Source organism: Otolemur garnettii, unplaced genomic scaffold, assembly GCF_000181295.1.
Source record: "Otolemur garnettii isolate 467f Iridium unplaced genomic scaffold, OtoGar3 scaffold00248, whole genome shotgun sequence".
Lineage (NCBI taxonomy): Eukaryota > Metazoa > Chordata > Mammalia > Primates > Galagidae > Otolemur > Otolemur garnettii.
Genome location: NW_003852643.1, coordinates 288,330 through 302,153, shown reverse-complemented (window position 1 = coordinate 302,153; position 13,824 = coordinate 288,330). Strand labels below are relative to the sequence as shown.

General features: G+C 41.5%; 1 protein-coding gene across 3 annotated transcripts; it reads right to left on the bottom strand.

The window, feature by feature from the left end:
* Nucleotides 1–10,010: 10,010 nt before the first annotated feature.
* Nucleotides 10,011–11,474, bottom strand: LOC100961605 (E3 ubiquitin-protein ligase Mdm2-like). Of its 3 annotated transcripts, XM_012813176.2 has the most exons (3): nucleotides 11,326–11,474; nucleotides 10,662–10,815; nucleotides 10,011–10,583 (listed from the first exon to the last, which is right to left on the bottom strand). In XM_012813176.2, exons 1-3 carry the CDS (start codon nucleotides 11,472–11,474, stop codon nucleotides 10,011–10,013), a joined length of 876 nt encoding a protein of 291 aa, XP_012668630.1. The 3 variants fall into 3 exon arrangements, with proteins under 3 accessions (XP_012668630.1, XP_012668627.1, XP_012668629.1); XM_012813173.2 differs by having other exon boundaries at nucleotides 10,011–10,666; nucleotides 10,796–11,474; XM_012813175.2 differs by having other exon boundaries at nucleotides 10,011–10,815.
* Between the last annotated feature and the right edge of the window lie 2,350 nt (nucleotides 11,475–13,824).

Below are 13,824 nucleotides of genomic sequence, written 5' to 3'. Positions count from 1 at the left end.
TGAATAAATAATATGTGAATACCATATAACAGAATATGTTTAGCAATAAAAAGTAGTGCTGGGCGGCACCTGTGGCTTAGTGGGTAGGGTGCCGGCCCCATATACCAAGGGTGGCGGGTTCAAACCTGGACCCAGCCAGCTAAAACAGCAGTGATTACTGCAACAACAAAAAAAAGCTGGGCATTGTGGCAGGTGCCTGTAGTCCCACCTATTCGGGAGGCTGAGGCAAGAGAATTGCTTAAGCCCAAGAGTCAGAGGTTGCTGTGAGCTGTGACACCCCAGCACTCTACCGAGGGTGATAAAGTGAGACTTTGTCTCAAAAAAAAAAAGTAGTACTGATACATAGCATGATATTGATGAACATTGAAAACATTATGCTAAGTAGGCAGTCACAAAAGACCACATATTTTATTATTCAATTTATTAATAAATAGACATATCAACAAATTTATAGACAGAAATCTATAATAGACTAGTGGTTGTATGGGGCTGGCAGAAGGGCAAGAATGGAAAATGGTAATGGGGACCAGGTTTTCTTTAGGGGTGATGAAAATGTTCTAAAATTGAATAGTGGTGATAGTTGCTTAACTTTGTAAATATACTAAAAACCTAGCCTGAGCAACGTAGTGAGACCCTGTCTCTACAAAAAAATAGAAAAATTATCAAGGTGGTGGTAGCACACACCTGTAGTCACAGCTACTAGGAAGGCGGAGGTAAGGGTTCACTTGAGCCCAGGAGTTTAAGGTCACAGTGAGCTACAATGACACCACTGCACTGTAGCCGGTGGCTCATGCCTGTAATCCTAGCACTCTGGGAGGCCAAGGCAGGTGGATTGCTTGAGTTCATGAGTTCAAGGCCAGCCTTAGCAACAGTGAGACCCCCTCTTCTGAGCCTAGTAGTTTGAGGTTGCTGTGAGCTATGATGCCACAGCACCCTACCCAGGGTAACAAAGTGAGATGAAAGAAAGGAAAGGAAAGGAAGAATAATATAAAATATACAGTACCATCAGGATGTGAAACCTGTTTATAGGGAGGGCTGAATTTTCATATAAGCAGTTTCTTTTTTCTTTCTTTTTTTTTTTTTGAGACAGAGCCTCAAGCTGTCCCCCTGGGCAGAGTGCCGTGGCCTTACAGCTCACAGCAACCTCCAACTCCTGGGCTCAAGCGAGTCTCCTGCCTCCGCCTCCCAAGTAGCTGGGACCACAGGCGCCCGCCACAACGCCCAGCTATTTTTTGGTTGCAGCCGCCATTGTTGTTTTGGCGGGTCCGGGCTGGGGATTTGAACCTGCCACCTTAGGTGTATGTGGCTGGTGCCTTAGCCGGTTGAGCTATAGGCGCCGAGCCATAAGCAGTTTCCACAGAGTGAACTCTGAAACTTGTTTATGTGAGGATTTTGGTACATGGGGGTGAGGAGGTTGAAGGGATCCTGGAACTAATCCCCTGCATATACTGAAGAGACAACTGTAATATTATTTGAAGGTAGAGTATGATAACCTAAGACACATGTTATATACACCAAAGCCATGGATCACAGATTTTTTCTGGGGAAAGAGAGGGAAGCAGGAAGAGCTTTGAATTTTTTCACAAAAGAAATTGTAATAGAATATGAGAAAGACCAGGTTTAAGGGAGATCTCAAAAACAGTGAAGGCTGTGGTGTGTAGTATAATAAAATCCCAGAATATAATATATATTTGGTCTGTGTCATCAGTTCCTGGCACAGAGCTCCTAAAACCTTTGAAATTTCCTAAATGATACAAGTGTCTTTTGTTATTAGTGATAAACTCTGAGTTGAAATGACTCAAATGGGGCCCCTAAAATGCTTTGGAATGGGAACTGGTCACCAGAAAGATGAAACACATGATTAGAGAGTTGAAACTTTCAAGGGCTTGCAAGGTGGCTCAAGCCTGTAATCCCAGCATTCTGGGAGGCCAAGGCGGGCAGATTGCCTGAGCTCAGGAGTACAAGACCAGCTTAAGCTAGCCAGACCCCGCCTCTAAAAATAGCTGAATGTTGTGGTGAGCACCTGTAATCCCAGCTACTGGGGAGGTTGAGGCAAGAGCAGGAGTCTGAGGTTGCTGTGAGCTATACTGCTATACCACTCTACCATGGGTGACAAAGAGAGACTTTGTCTCAAAAAAAAAAAAAAACCTTTCAGCCTTACCTGTGACCTCCAGGGATTGAGAAGGGGCTGATGATTGTGTACAATCACCAATGGCTAATGATTTAGTTAATTGTTTCTATGTAATATGCTAAAAACCTCCATTAAAACCCATAAATGATGAGGGCTCAAAAGCTTCTGGATTGGTGAATACATTGACACACTGGGCAGATGGAGCACCCAGAAAGAGAAATGAAGCTGTGTGCCAAATACACTCCATACTTTACCCTATTCATGTTCTCTATTATCCTGTTCTTAAGTTGTATCCTTTATAATAAACTGGTAATAGTAAATAAAGCACTTTCCTAAGTTCTGTGAGTCATTCTACTAAATGATCAAACTCAGGGCCCGGCATGGTGGCTCGCTCCTGTAATCCTAGCACACTGGGAGTCGGAGGCCGGTGGATTGCCTGAGCTCAGGATTTCAAGACCAGCCTGAGCTAGAGTGAGACCCCCGTCTCTGTAAGTAGCTAGGGAGTGCCTATAGTAGTCCAGCTACTTGGGAGGCTGAGGCAAGAGGATGGCTTGAGCCCAAAAGTTTGAGGTTGCTATGATGTGAGTTATAATGACACGGCACTCTGCCAAGGGAGACAAAGTGGGACTCTGTCTCAAAAAAAAAAAAAAAAATGAACAAAGTTGAGGATGGAATCGTTAAGAACCCTCAAATTTGTACTAGACCAGGAAGAAGTGTGGGTAGCCTGGGCACCTCATTCGCAGCTAGCATCTTAAGGGGGGGCAGTCTTGTGACACCTAAACCTCAATCTGTGAAGACTGTGCTAACTGTAAAGATTTAGTGTCAGAATTGAATTGTAGAACACCCAATTGGTGTCACAGAATCAGAGGACTGGTAGGTGTCAGAAAACACCAAACATTTGGTATCAAACGTAGTACTGGAAATCACCACACTCGGTTTAAGGTAATTAAAAAGACATAGGTAGATTCATTGGAGATAGTGACTGAACTCTAGGCCACTAGTTTGCTGGAGACAATGTGAGTGAGGTGTAAGAGACCGCCTAGAAGCAGAACAAATCTCTGAGAAACAATTTATGCCCCAGGAATCTGCAGGCAATTAGTGGGGCTTAACAGCTGGATGTATTGAAAAGAGTTAAAGCCCAGCCCAAACTACCCTCATTCCACAATGACTATGGGCATACCCAAGACTGTGTGCCTCCTATAGAGCAACATAACAGGCTTCATACTGTGTGGGGGGGGGTGGCAAAGACTTCACTAACATAATCTAGCTAAACAAATGAATAGGAAAATAACAATAACAAGCCCTAGATAGGGAAGGGGGAACCAGTCACTACAATATATTATCTAAAATGCCCAGTTTTCAACAACAAAAAATATGATATTTGCAAGGAACAGGAACGTACAACTCATACAACAGGGGAAAAAAAGCAAACAGAAACTGCCTGTAATGGCTGTGTGCAACGACTCACATCTGGAATCCCAGCCCTTTGGGAGGCTAAGGCAGGATTGCTTAAAGCCAGGAGTTAGAAACCAGAAACAGCCAGAGTGAGTCAGGATGAACAAAGATTTCGAAGTTGCTACTATAAATATGTTCACAGAACTATAGGAAACCATGATTAAAAAGTAAAGGAAAATATTTTGATGTTACATCAAACATCAAAATATTAGAATCTAATATGAAATATTAATAAATATTTAGGAGTTATTTTAAAAATACATTGAAATTCCTGAGTGGAAAAGCATTAATAACTGAAATAAAAACATTCATTGACACATTTGAACTGGCAAAAGAATTAGTGGACCTGAAGAGAGACTGTTAGATTATAAAGTCTGAACAACCAGGAGAAAAAAAAAAAAAACCATAAAGGGAGTCTCAGAAAAATGTGGGGCAGCACTCATAGCTCAGTGAGTAGGGCGCCAGCCACATACAAAGAGGCTGGAGGGGTCGAACCTGGCCCAGGCCAGCTAAAATAACAATGACAACTGCAAAAATATATATATATCTCCACGCGTTGTATCGGGCACCTGTAGTCCTAGCTATTTGGGAGGCTGAGGCAAGAGAATAGCTTAAGCCCAAGAATTGGAGGTTGCTGGTTGCTGTGAGCTGTGACACCACAGAACTCTACCCAAGGTGATAGCTTGAGACTGTCTCAAAAAAAAAAAAAAAAAGGCAGGTCACCTCTAAGCATTATATTGGCCAAAGAAATAACTCCTAATGGTAACTCCAGTCCCGAAGAATCAAGGGAAGACATCTAAAAATAATATTTAATAATATGGTAAAAGCTATGAACATATATTTGTTCTTTCTTTGCTCAGTTTCAATACATAAATTTATACAAAGCATAATTATAACGATATATTGTTGATTTGTCAGATGTAGTGGTATAACGTATATTAACAATATACAGGATCGGTGCCTGTGGCTCAAGCGGCTAAGGCGCCAGCCACATACACCTAAGGTGGCGGGTTCGAATCCCCAGCCCGGGCCCGCCAAACAATGATGGCTGCAACCAAAAAATGGCCGTGCGTTGTGGCGGGTGCCTGTGGTCCCAGCTACTTGGGAGGCTGAGGCAGGAGACACGCTTGAGCCCAGGAGTTGGAGGTTTCTGTGAGCATGATGCCATGGCACTCTACCCAGGGGGATAGCTTGAGGCTCTGTCTCCAAAAAAAAAAAAAAAACAATATACAAAAAGTGGGGATGGGCATGGCACCCATAGCTCAGTGGTTAGGGCACTGGCCACATGCACCAGGGCTTGGGGGTTCAAACCCAGCCAGAACTGCTAAACAATGACAGTAACAACAAAAAAATAGCCAGGCATTGTGGTGGGCTCCTACAGCCCTAACTACTTGGGAAGCTGAGGCAATAAAACCACTTAAGCCCAAGAGTTTGAGGTTGCTCTCTCAAAAAAAGCAGGGGTGTGGAGGGGGAGATAGCATATGAGTATAGCCAGAATCTCTCTCTCTCTCTGCCCAAGTCCTTGGTCTCAGAGATTCAAAGAATGAATCCACATACCACACAACCAATTGAAAGAACAGATTTTATTGACAGATTAAAAGATAATATAAGGAAGCCTCTGCTGCACTGAAGGGGAGACCCATGCAGTAGCCCATGTGGGCCTTCTGTCTAGGGGTTTATATACTGCTTTTCCTATTCTGTGGGCAGGGGGTGTGGGTTTGGGGGAGAGATGGAATGTTATAACCATTTGACACCAGGGGCTTAGGGTTAGACGTTATATTTAAAACTGTCCTTATATAGGAGTGCAGTCTGTTTAGGCTAGGTTCTCTGCTCAGGAAGAGGCACCATCTTGTTTAAGGTGTGCTCCCTGCTCCAGAAGAAGCAGCTTCTTGTTTAGGATGTGTTCCCTGCTCCAGAAGAAGTACCTTAGGCAGAACAATGGACAGGCTGGTTTTTATGAGCCTGTTGGTACCTGGAGAAGGGGCCTGTGATAAGATTTATGAGCTCACCCAGGCCTGGAAAATGGGGAATCCCTGTCCAGCCCGAGCAGGGGAATCCTGTATCTATCCTCCTTCTCCAAATAGAAACTGCTGTTAGGGAGAAGGGACGCCGACCGCTCTCAAACTGCTTCCTGCTGAACATGGACGAAGACAAAAGGGGGGCAGTTAGTGGTTTCTCTGAGGAGGATGATCCAGGGGTCCACAGTAAATGGAAGCTGGATTGATCGTGGTCCTGAGTAGTTAATCTAATGGTACCTAGGAGGACAACAGTTACAGCATGTAGTAGGAAAGGGACATAAAATACGGGGTACATGAGATACAACTACATACAATCCCAAAGCAAAAATAATTCCTACACCAATAACTAAAGCTCTTAACCAACCTAAATTAAGTAACCAAGAAAACAACTAAGATAAAAACCAAAAAAAAAAAAAAAGTCTTCTCTTTGGGTGACATCATTAAGTACATTTTGTACTTGTTATATATGGTGCTCTATTAATTGGGAATTGTCTGTTATATTAAAACAGCACATTCCTTTAAATTTTGCACACTCATAATTATATCTTAAAAGTAAATGATAAATAGCTGCTCAGTTTTCTAGGACAGCTTCCTGGACAGGTAGCATTCAAGGCTTTTACCATGGCACAAACTAGTCAACCCATCTCAACATTTAATCAAATTACCATTGATGGTATCACAAAGACAGACAAGGAAATATACTCAGCTGGCCTGAACATCACTCTGGCAGTCTTCTGGAAGATTAAGATTTCGGCCTGCTGGGTCACTCTAGTTTGGGTGTTATTCAGGGCCCGTGCCCTGGGCAAAGATGGTATTAATCTCCATTAGCTGGAACACCTGATAAAAAGCCTATTGCCCACACAGCAAAAACCATCCCTTAGGAATTTTAGTATGCATATTGGCATAAGATATGGTAGTCATCTTACGACATTAGAGCAAACTATTAGTTAAATTGACACAGGAGGTAGAGCAACCTGAGAACTTCACACAATCTTTTCCAGGTGTGATTTTTTTTTTTTTGAGACAGAGTCTCAAGCTGTTGCCCTGGGTAGAGTGCCACGGCGTCATAGCTCACAGCAACCTCAAACTCTTGGGCTCAAGCGATCCTCTTGCCTCAGTTTTTCTATTTTTAGTAGAGATGGGGTCTCACTCTTGCTCAGGCTGGTCTTGAATTCCTGACCTCAAGCAATCCACCTGCTTCAGCCTCCCAGAGTGCTAGGATTACAGGTGTGAGTGACCATGCCCAGCCCAGGTGTAATATTTCTTTCCTTGGTTATGTTTCCTTGGCCCCACCCATACAAATCCTGATAGGTGTAATTCTTTCACCTGTGTTCATAGAACACAGTGACGTTTATGAGCACTTCTAATGAAGTACAAACTCCTATTAAACACGATGTAAATCTACATTAGTTCCTCCTGCAAAACAAAAATCAAGACACATTCATAACATTTTTCGTCAAATAAGACCAAATGTTCTGGCTTCATTGAAAGGGCATTATATCTTGTCCCTTTCCCCAAGTTCCTAGAGTCAAAAGGGTTATGAAGAGTAGAGGAATGCATCTTGCAGCCATTTCTTTACCACCAAACTGGTCTCAACGTCCAGATGCGAAGAGCATCAGTTTCTGTTAAGGCGTGACTCGGGTGTGATGAGTCCAGGTCTTAGATTTAACTATGGTGGGAGAGGTAAAAAGCAAGATATGAACAGATTGAGCATACATTCATTCTTTTCACCTATCCTTCAGGAGCCTATACATTTAAGGTTAACATCTGTCTTTAACAAGGGAAGGCATAGGATCCTATCCCACATTCACATAAATTGCTATTCCTGCCTTAAACAGTGTATCTCTTCTTAAGAGTGGAGTTAAGACTTTTAGGTATGACTAGAAAGACATGGAAGGATAGCCAATTTCCCCAACTGTAAGAGTTGACAGAATGTTTGGTAACCGGCCTTCCAGATATCCCCTTGATAGTAAGACTTGGGGGTTAAGAATCCAGGACTTGAGAGAATTGTAGGTAGGAGAAAGCTCATAGTCAGGTGCACCTGGGGCTCTCAGGCAGTGATAAGATGAGCCAAGGCCATAAGAGGCTGTCCTGGACATCTTTAATCAAGCTCAGGGTTAAAGGAGTTTCTGTTCCCTGAGGCCTTCACCTCTGGGGACAGATAGGCTGATCTCCAGCAGTTACCCCTACAGACCTGAAAAGGGCTGGGTGGCTTGCCTGTCAGGCTACACTGCTTGACTATAGCCACTGTCTTTTTCCTTCTCTACTTTTTCCTGGTTCACTTACAAAAGGCCAATATGGCTGTTTTTAAGGAGGTGTACCAAATTATGGTCAGGGCCTAGAGCCAATTTTTGCAAACACCGCCTCATGTCTGGGGCCGTCTGAGTAATGTATTTATACTTTAAAATAACTTGGCCCTCTGAAGAGTCAGGTGTAAATTGGGTAAACCTTCAATGCCTTTCTAGGCCACTTAAGAAAAGCTAAGCAATTTCTAGCCTGCTCCTGAGTGACAGAAGGCAGCTGATAACAGTTCTCAGAGACCCACTTAGGGTCATCAAAGGTATCTTTCTCTCCATGGGGTACCTGGTCTTTTTCAGGGGATACATTGTTATGAACCACAAGAACCCCACTTTCTAGTCTTTCTTAAAACTTCAAAAATCTTACATCTTTTCACAAGAAGTTAAAATGCTGCCTTAACTCTTGGTAAACATTTACATAATTATCTGAAAAGTTTCCCAAACCATTCCTAATTTGTTTTACTTTGGCTGAAGAGAATGGAGTACACATTGAAGCAATTTTACATTACCACCCATGCAGGCTCAGAGGAAGTCTCTGGCATTCTTTTTTTTTTTTTTCCTTAGGCTCATTCTCCTGCTCCCCTAAAGGTGCTCAAGGTGGGAGAGGTATCATTGGTAAGTCAAGATAAGGTAGCATTGTCTCCCCTGGGAATTTCTGACTAACCCAAGAGACCACTAAAGCTAGAAGAAAATAAAAACCCTAACTCATAAAGTATCTAATTTCTTTAGTGTAAACCATGGCCAATTTTAATCTATCAGTGTGTCATCACTGAATATAGGTTTGATAAGACATGGCAATAATCAGCTCTGATTAGCTGGTACAAGCCAGGTCCAGCATGCCACTGCCTATACCTATAAAAGAAAATTAATTTGGTATTAAAAACTTTCCAACAACAACAAAAAAACCTTGCCAAGAAAACTCCAGGCCAAGATATATTCACTAGGTAATTATATCAAGCATTTAAGGATAAAATAAACTGTAAACAATTTTTTTTAGAAAGTAGAGGAAGGGTCACGCCTGTGGCTCAAAAAGTAGGGCGCTGGCCCCATATGCTGAAGGTGGAGGGTTCAAACCCAGCCCCGGCCAAAAACTGCAACAACAACAACAACAAAAGAAAGTAGAGGAAAAGGACTCCTCTATACATAAGGAGACCAGAATTACTCTAACATCAATACAAAAACATTACAGTAATTGTAAAAATCCTTAACAAATTTTTGGGAAACCAAATCTAGCAATATATAAAAAGTATATGAATTTATCATAGTCCAATCAGTTTTATCCCAGGAATGCCAAGTTTGTTGAGCATTTGGTGAAAGTCAATTTAACTCAAAATAGGTACATATTAACATAATAAAAGGGAAAAATATGACCATCTCAATAAAGGAAAAAATATTCATTTATGATCAAATCTCTCAAGGAACTATGAACTAAAAGGAAATTCCTTCACGTGAAATAGGGCATTTTTTAAAAAAAACTACAACTGACATCATACTTAAAAGACTACATAGTTTCCTTCTATGATCAGGCTACTCAACAACATACTAGAATCCTACATAGTGCGGTAAGACAAGAAAAAAGAGGAAAGGAAGAAGTAAAAAGTATTAAAAAAAAATTGTCTTTATTTGCAGGGAAATCATGACCATGTACCTAGAATGTCCTAAGAACCTACAAAAAGTTATTAGTACTAGTGAATTTAGCATAGTCTAAGGATTTATTTTTTTAAAGTATCAAAAATATAATGATGTCCTAATATGTATCATGTATATGTATTTACAGATCAGATACTTCTCATTTAAGAGAAAGTAGAAATTATTTAAAATGAGGAAGATGGATAAGGGATGAGCTATATTATCCAATGCAAATTACATTAAAAGCCAAATATAAACAGAAGTGAAATTTTCCTGAAAGGAAATAAAATATTCACTATTCCCCTCCCAAAGTAGGTAAACCATACTAAAGAAAAAAACCTATAAGAATTTGAGACACTCTCTCACTTTGATATATGTAAAAAAATAATCTTCACATTAAAAAAATAATTTCCATGTTGTCTAAAGTTTTAGGGTTATGTAGTCAGAAATATATAATTCTACTTTTCATGGACAGGTCAGCTAGGGGAAGTAAGTTAGCACAATCATCTGAATTGGTTGTCTACATACTGGGCAGGGCTTATTCCTTTTCTTTAGCTTTTTCGCACATGTAAAGCATGCCATAAGATGACCTGTTCTGCCATGGACAATGCAACCATTTTTAGGTCGACCTTGGCAAATCACACAAGGTTCAGTGGCACTAAGAGGAAAGCTATATTCCATACTTTGTTGTTTGTTTGGTGTTTCTTCTCTCTTAAACTCTTTGACATTTTTTTGTTTGCTATAAATAATGCTATTAGAAGTTGATGGCTGAGAGTAGTCCTCATGTTCTTGTGATTGGGAGGCTTGAGTGATTTTATTATCATTTTCCTCCACAGGTGACTCTTTGGAATCATTCACTGTAGTTTTTCTACAATCTGGAACATCAAAGCCCTCTTCTGCTTGTGCTGAGTTTTCTAATTTGGCTTTCTCAGAAATAGCCCCTCTATCTTTATCTTTAGGAAGACAATTCTCACGCAGGACCCAACATTGGTTGCAATGTGGTACAAGGGGAGGATTCATTTTATTGCATGAAGTACATTTCCAATAGTCAGGTAAAGAAACTGCAGAGTCGTCTTCAAATGAATCTGTATCACTCTCTCCTGTCTCATACACAGTAACTTGATATAACCCATCATCTTCATCTGAGACTTCTTGGTTTTCTTCACTAAGGCTATAATCTTCTGAATCAAGAGATTCAACTTCAAATTCTACACTAAATTGATCTGAAACTGAATCCTGTTCCACCCAATCACCTGAATGTTCACTTACACCAGCATCAAGATCTGGATTTGATGGAGACCCTGTAGATTCACTGCTACTGCTTCTTTCACAACATACCCCCCTTATTACACACATAGCCATGTTTTCATCTAAGGAAAAGGAAATACTATCAGACTTGTGACGTTTTCTTTGTCGTTCACCATTGAATTCATCTGAATATAATTCTGTCTCACTAACTGTTCTCCTTCTAGATGAGGTAGATGGTCTGGAAACCAAATCTGAACATGAAGGTTTCTCTTCCTGTAGCTCCTGCACAGGATCCTTTTGATTACTCCCACCTTCAAGGTGCCCTCTGTTCTCTCTCACAGATGTACCTGAGTCTGATGATTCCTGCTGATTGACTACTACCAAGTTTCTGTAGATCATTGTATATATTTTCCTGTGCTCTTTCACAGAGAAGCTTGGCACTCCAAACAAATCTCCTAGAAGATCATTTGAACAATATACAATATGTTGTTGCTTCTCATCATATAATCGTTTAGTCATAATATACTGGCCAAGATAATATATAACCTCTTTCATTGTATAAATGTCTTTTTGTGCACCAACAGACTTTAACAACTTCAAAAGCAAAGGTTTTGGTCTAACCAGGGTCTCTTGTTCCGAGGCTGGAACCTGTGAGGTGGTTACATCAGTAGGTACAGACATGTTGGTACTGCACATTTACCTGCTCCTCACCATGCAGGGGTTTTCGTGCCTCGAGTTATTGGGGGAGTCCCTTGAGGCACCCCAGTTCCCTTCACGGGGCGTGTGGATGCCCTACACCCTGGGCCTTGGCGACTATTCCACTCTCGGGGCCCAGGCCACTAGGGAGCTGGAACACACTAGTCCGGGGAAGAAGGAGGCTCCTGGTGGCAGGACCTCAGTAAGAAAGGTCAGGTCCGCCCCTAAGGTTTGGTTTCTGGCTCCATCTTCCTTCCAGTCACACAGGGCTGCACAGGCCCCAAAAGGAGCCGAGCTCACCGAAGATCTAAGGATTTAAAAGGTCAATATACAAAAATCAAGTATATATTTTATATACTAGAAATTAAGCAATTAGAGGACAAAAATTTAAAGTATCTTTTGCAATGGCATCAAAAAGTATGAAATAATTAGGGATGAATTTTATGAACTATGTAAAGATTTGTAAATTGAACACTATAATACAGGATGTCCATAAAGTTCATGTGCAATTTAAAATACTGTGCAATTTAAAATGGACATGAACATTATGGACACCCTGTATATCACTGAGAGTAATTATGGAAGATCTAAATAAATGAATAAGTATACAAATATACCATGCTCATATATCAGAAAAATTCAGTATTATCTAAGTGGCAATTCTCCTGAGATTGATCTATATATTCAGTATAATTCCAATTAAAATCACAGCTAATGTAAGCCGAAAGAGCTACAACAACTAAAAGTAATATAGTATTCTAGACAGGATGAAGGAACAGAAAAAGGACATTAAGTTAAAAACAAAGAATAATTTTTTCTTTTGGAGATAGTCTCACTCTGTTGCTCAGATCAGAGTGCCGTGGCATCAACCTAGCTCACAGCAACCTTAAACTCCTGTGTCCAAGCCATCTTCCTGCCTCAGCCTACTGAGTAGCAGGGACTACAGGCACCCACCACAATGCCCAGTTAATTTTTCTACTTTTAGTAGAGGTCTCTCTCTTGCTCAGGCCAGTCTCAAACTCCTGAGCTTAAGGCATCCTCCTGTCTCAGCCACCCAGAGTGCTAGGAGTACAGGTGTGAGCCACCACCACCAGCCAGAAACAAAGGAAATTTGAATAAAGTATGGACTTTAATGATCCTGTATCAATATTAGTTTGTTAATTACAACAAACGGAACATATTAATGTAAAATGTTAATAATAGGAGAAAGAGGGTTTATGATATGAGAATGCTCTGTACTTTCTCCTCAAATTTTCTATAAATCTAAAACTATGCTTTAAAAAAAATCTATTTAAGGAAGGAAAACCATGATAATTCAAAAGAAAAACCATAGAAGAAATGAGCTGTATTTTAGTAGCTTCAATGATACATTTTTCTTGCTTTTTGAACAAGGAGACTTGCATTGTCATTTTACATTAGACAAATATGTAGCCAGTTCTGCCTCTGTCCCAACCTCTTTCCTAGGCCTCAGGCAGGGGTTGTTCTGGGTGTTTCTAAGAGTCCTTGAAAGGCCAAGAGTAAACTGTGAGTATGTTGTAAGCCAGTAGGGAAGGCCAAAATAGAATGAGTTTTGGGAAAGGAAACAACAGCAGCCACCATTTGGAGGAGATGCCCACTCAGGCCAGATGGTGTTCCTATGCAAAGCCCCTCCTCAACATGGTGGGCAGGGTGGAATCATAGAATCCTAGAGGTCGAGGGGACTTCACTTACTGTTCTACCACAGCATCTCCCTTCACATTTTAGAGATAAAAAGGCCAAAAGAGAGGCACAGAGAAGGCTAGGAGGTTCCCATGGCTGCAAAGCCTCCAGTGAGTGAAGTGACAGCATGAGTCCTGGCCAGCCAAGCCTAATATTGTCTCCCTTCAGCCCAGGTCAGCACCTGCCTTCCTGTCCCTGTGCATTTCCACCAGCCTGAGTAACTACCCACCTTTCCTCAGCGCCCCTTCCTTGTTTCTCTGGGCATATACAGTGTGTGCGTGTGTGATGTATCTGTGTGTCTTTAGGCCCCAGTTAGGATGAGGCCAGAAGCAGAAAAGAGAAGGCTCTTGTCATTGCACTTCCCACTTGGATATTTCCCCTGGGGCAATGGTGGAGGAGGAGAGCATGAGAGTCACAAGCTGCACAGGACTTGTTGCAGTCAATACCTGCAAGGTTGAGACCAGGTACTGCCATTAGCACCAATAGGAAAGAATGCAGAGGCAGCAGCCCCAAGGAGAACCTGTGGGCTGCAAAGTGACACCAAGGGGACTCAGAGGAAGGGAGGGCTCTGTTCCTGCCACATAAGTGCAGTCTCCCCAGCAACAGGAATCTCTGCACCAGAAACCTACCCCTGGCTTCCTCAAATCCTCCA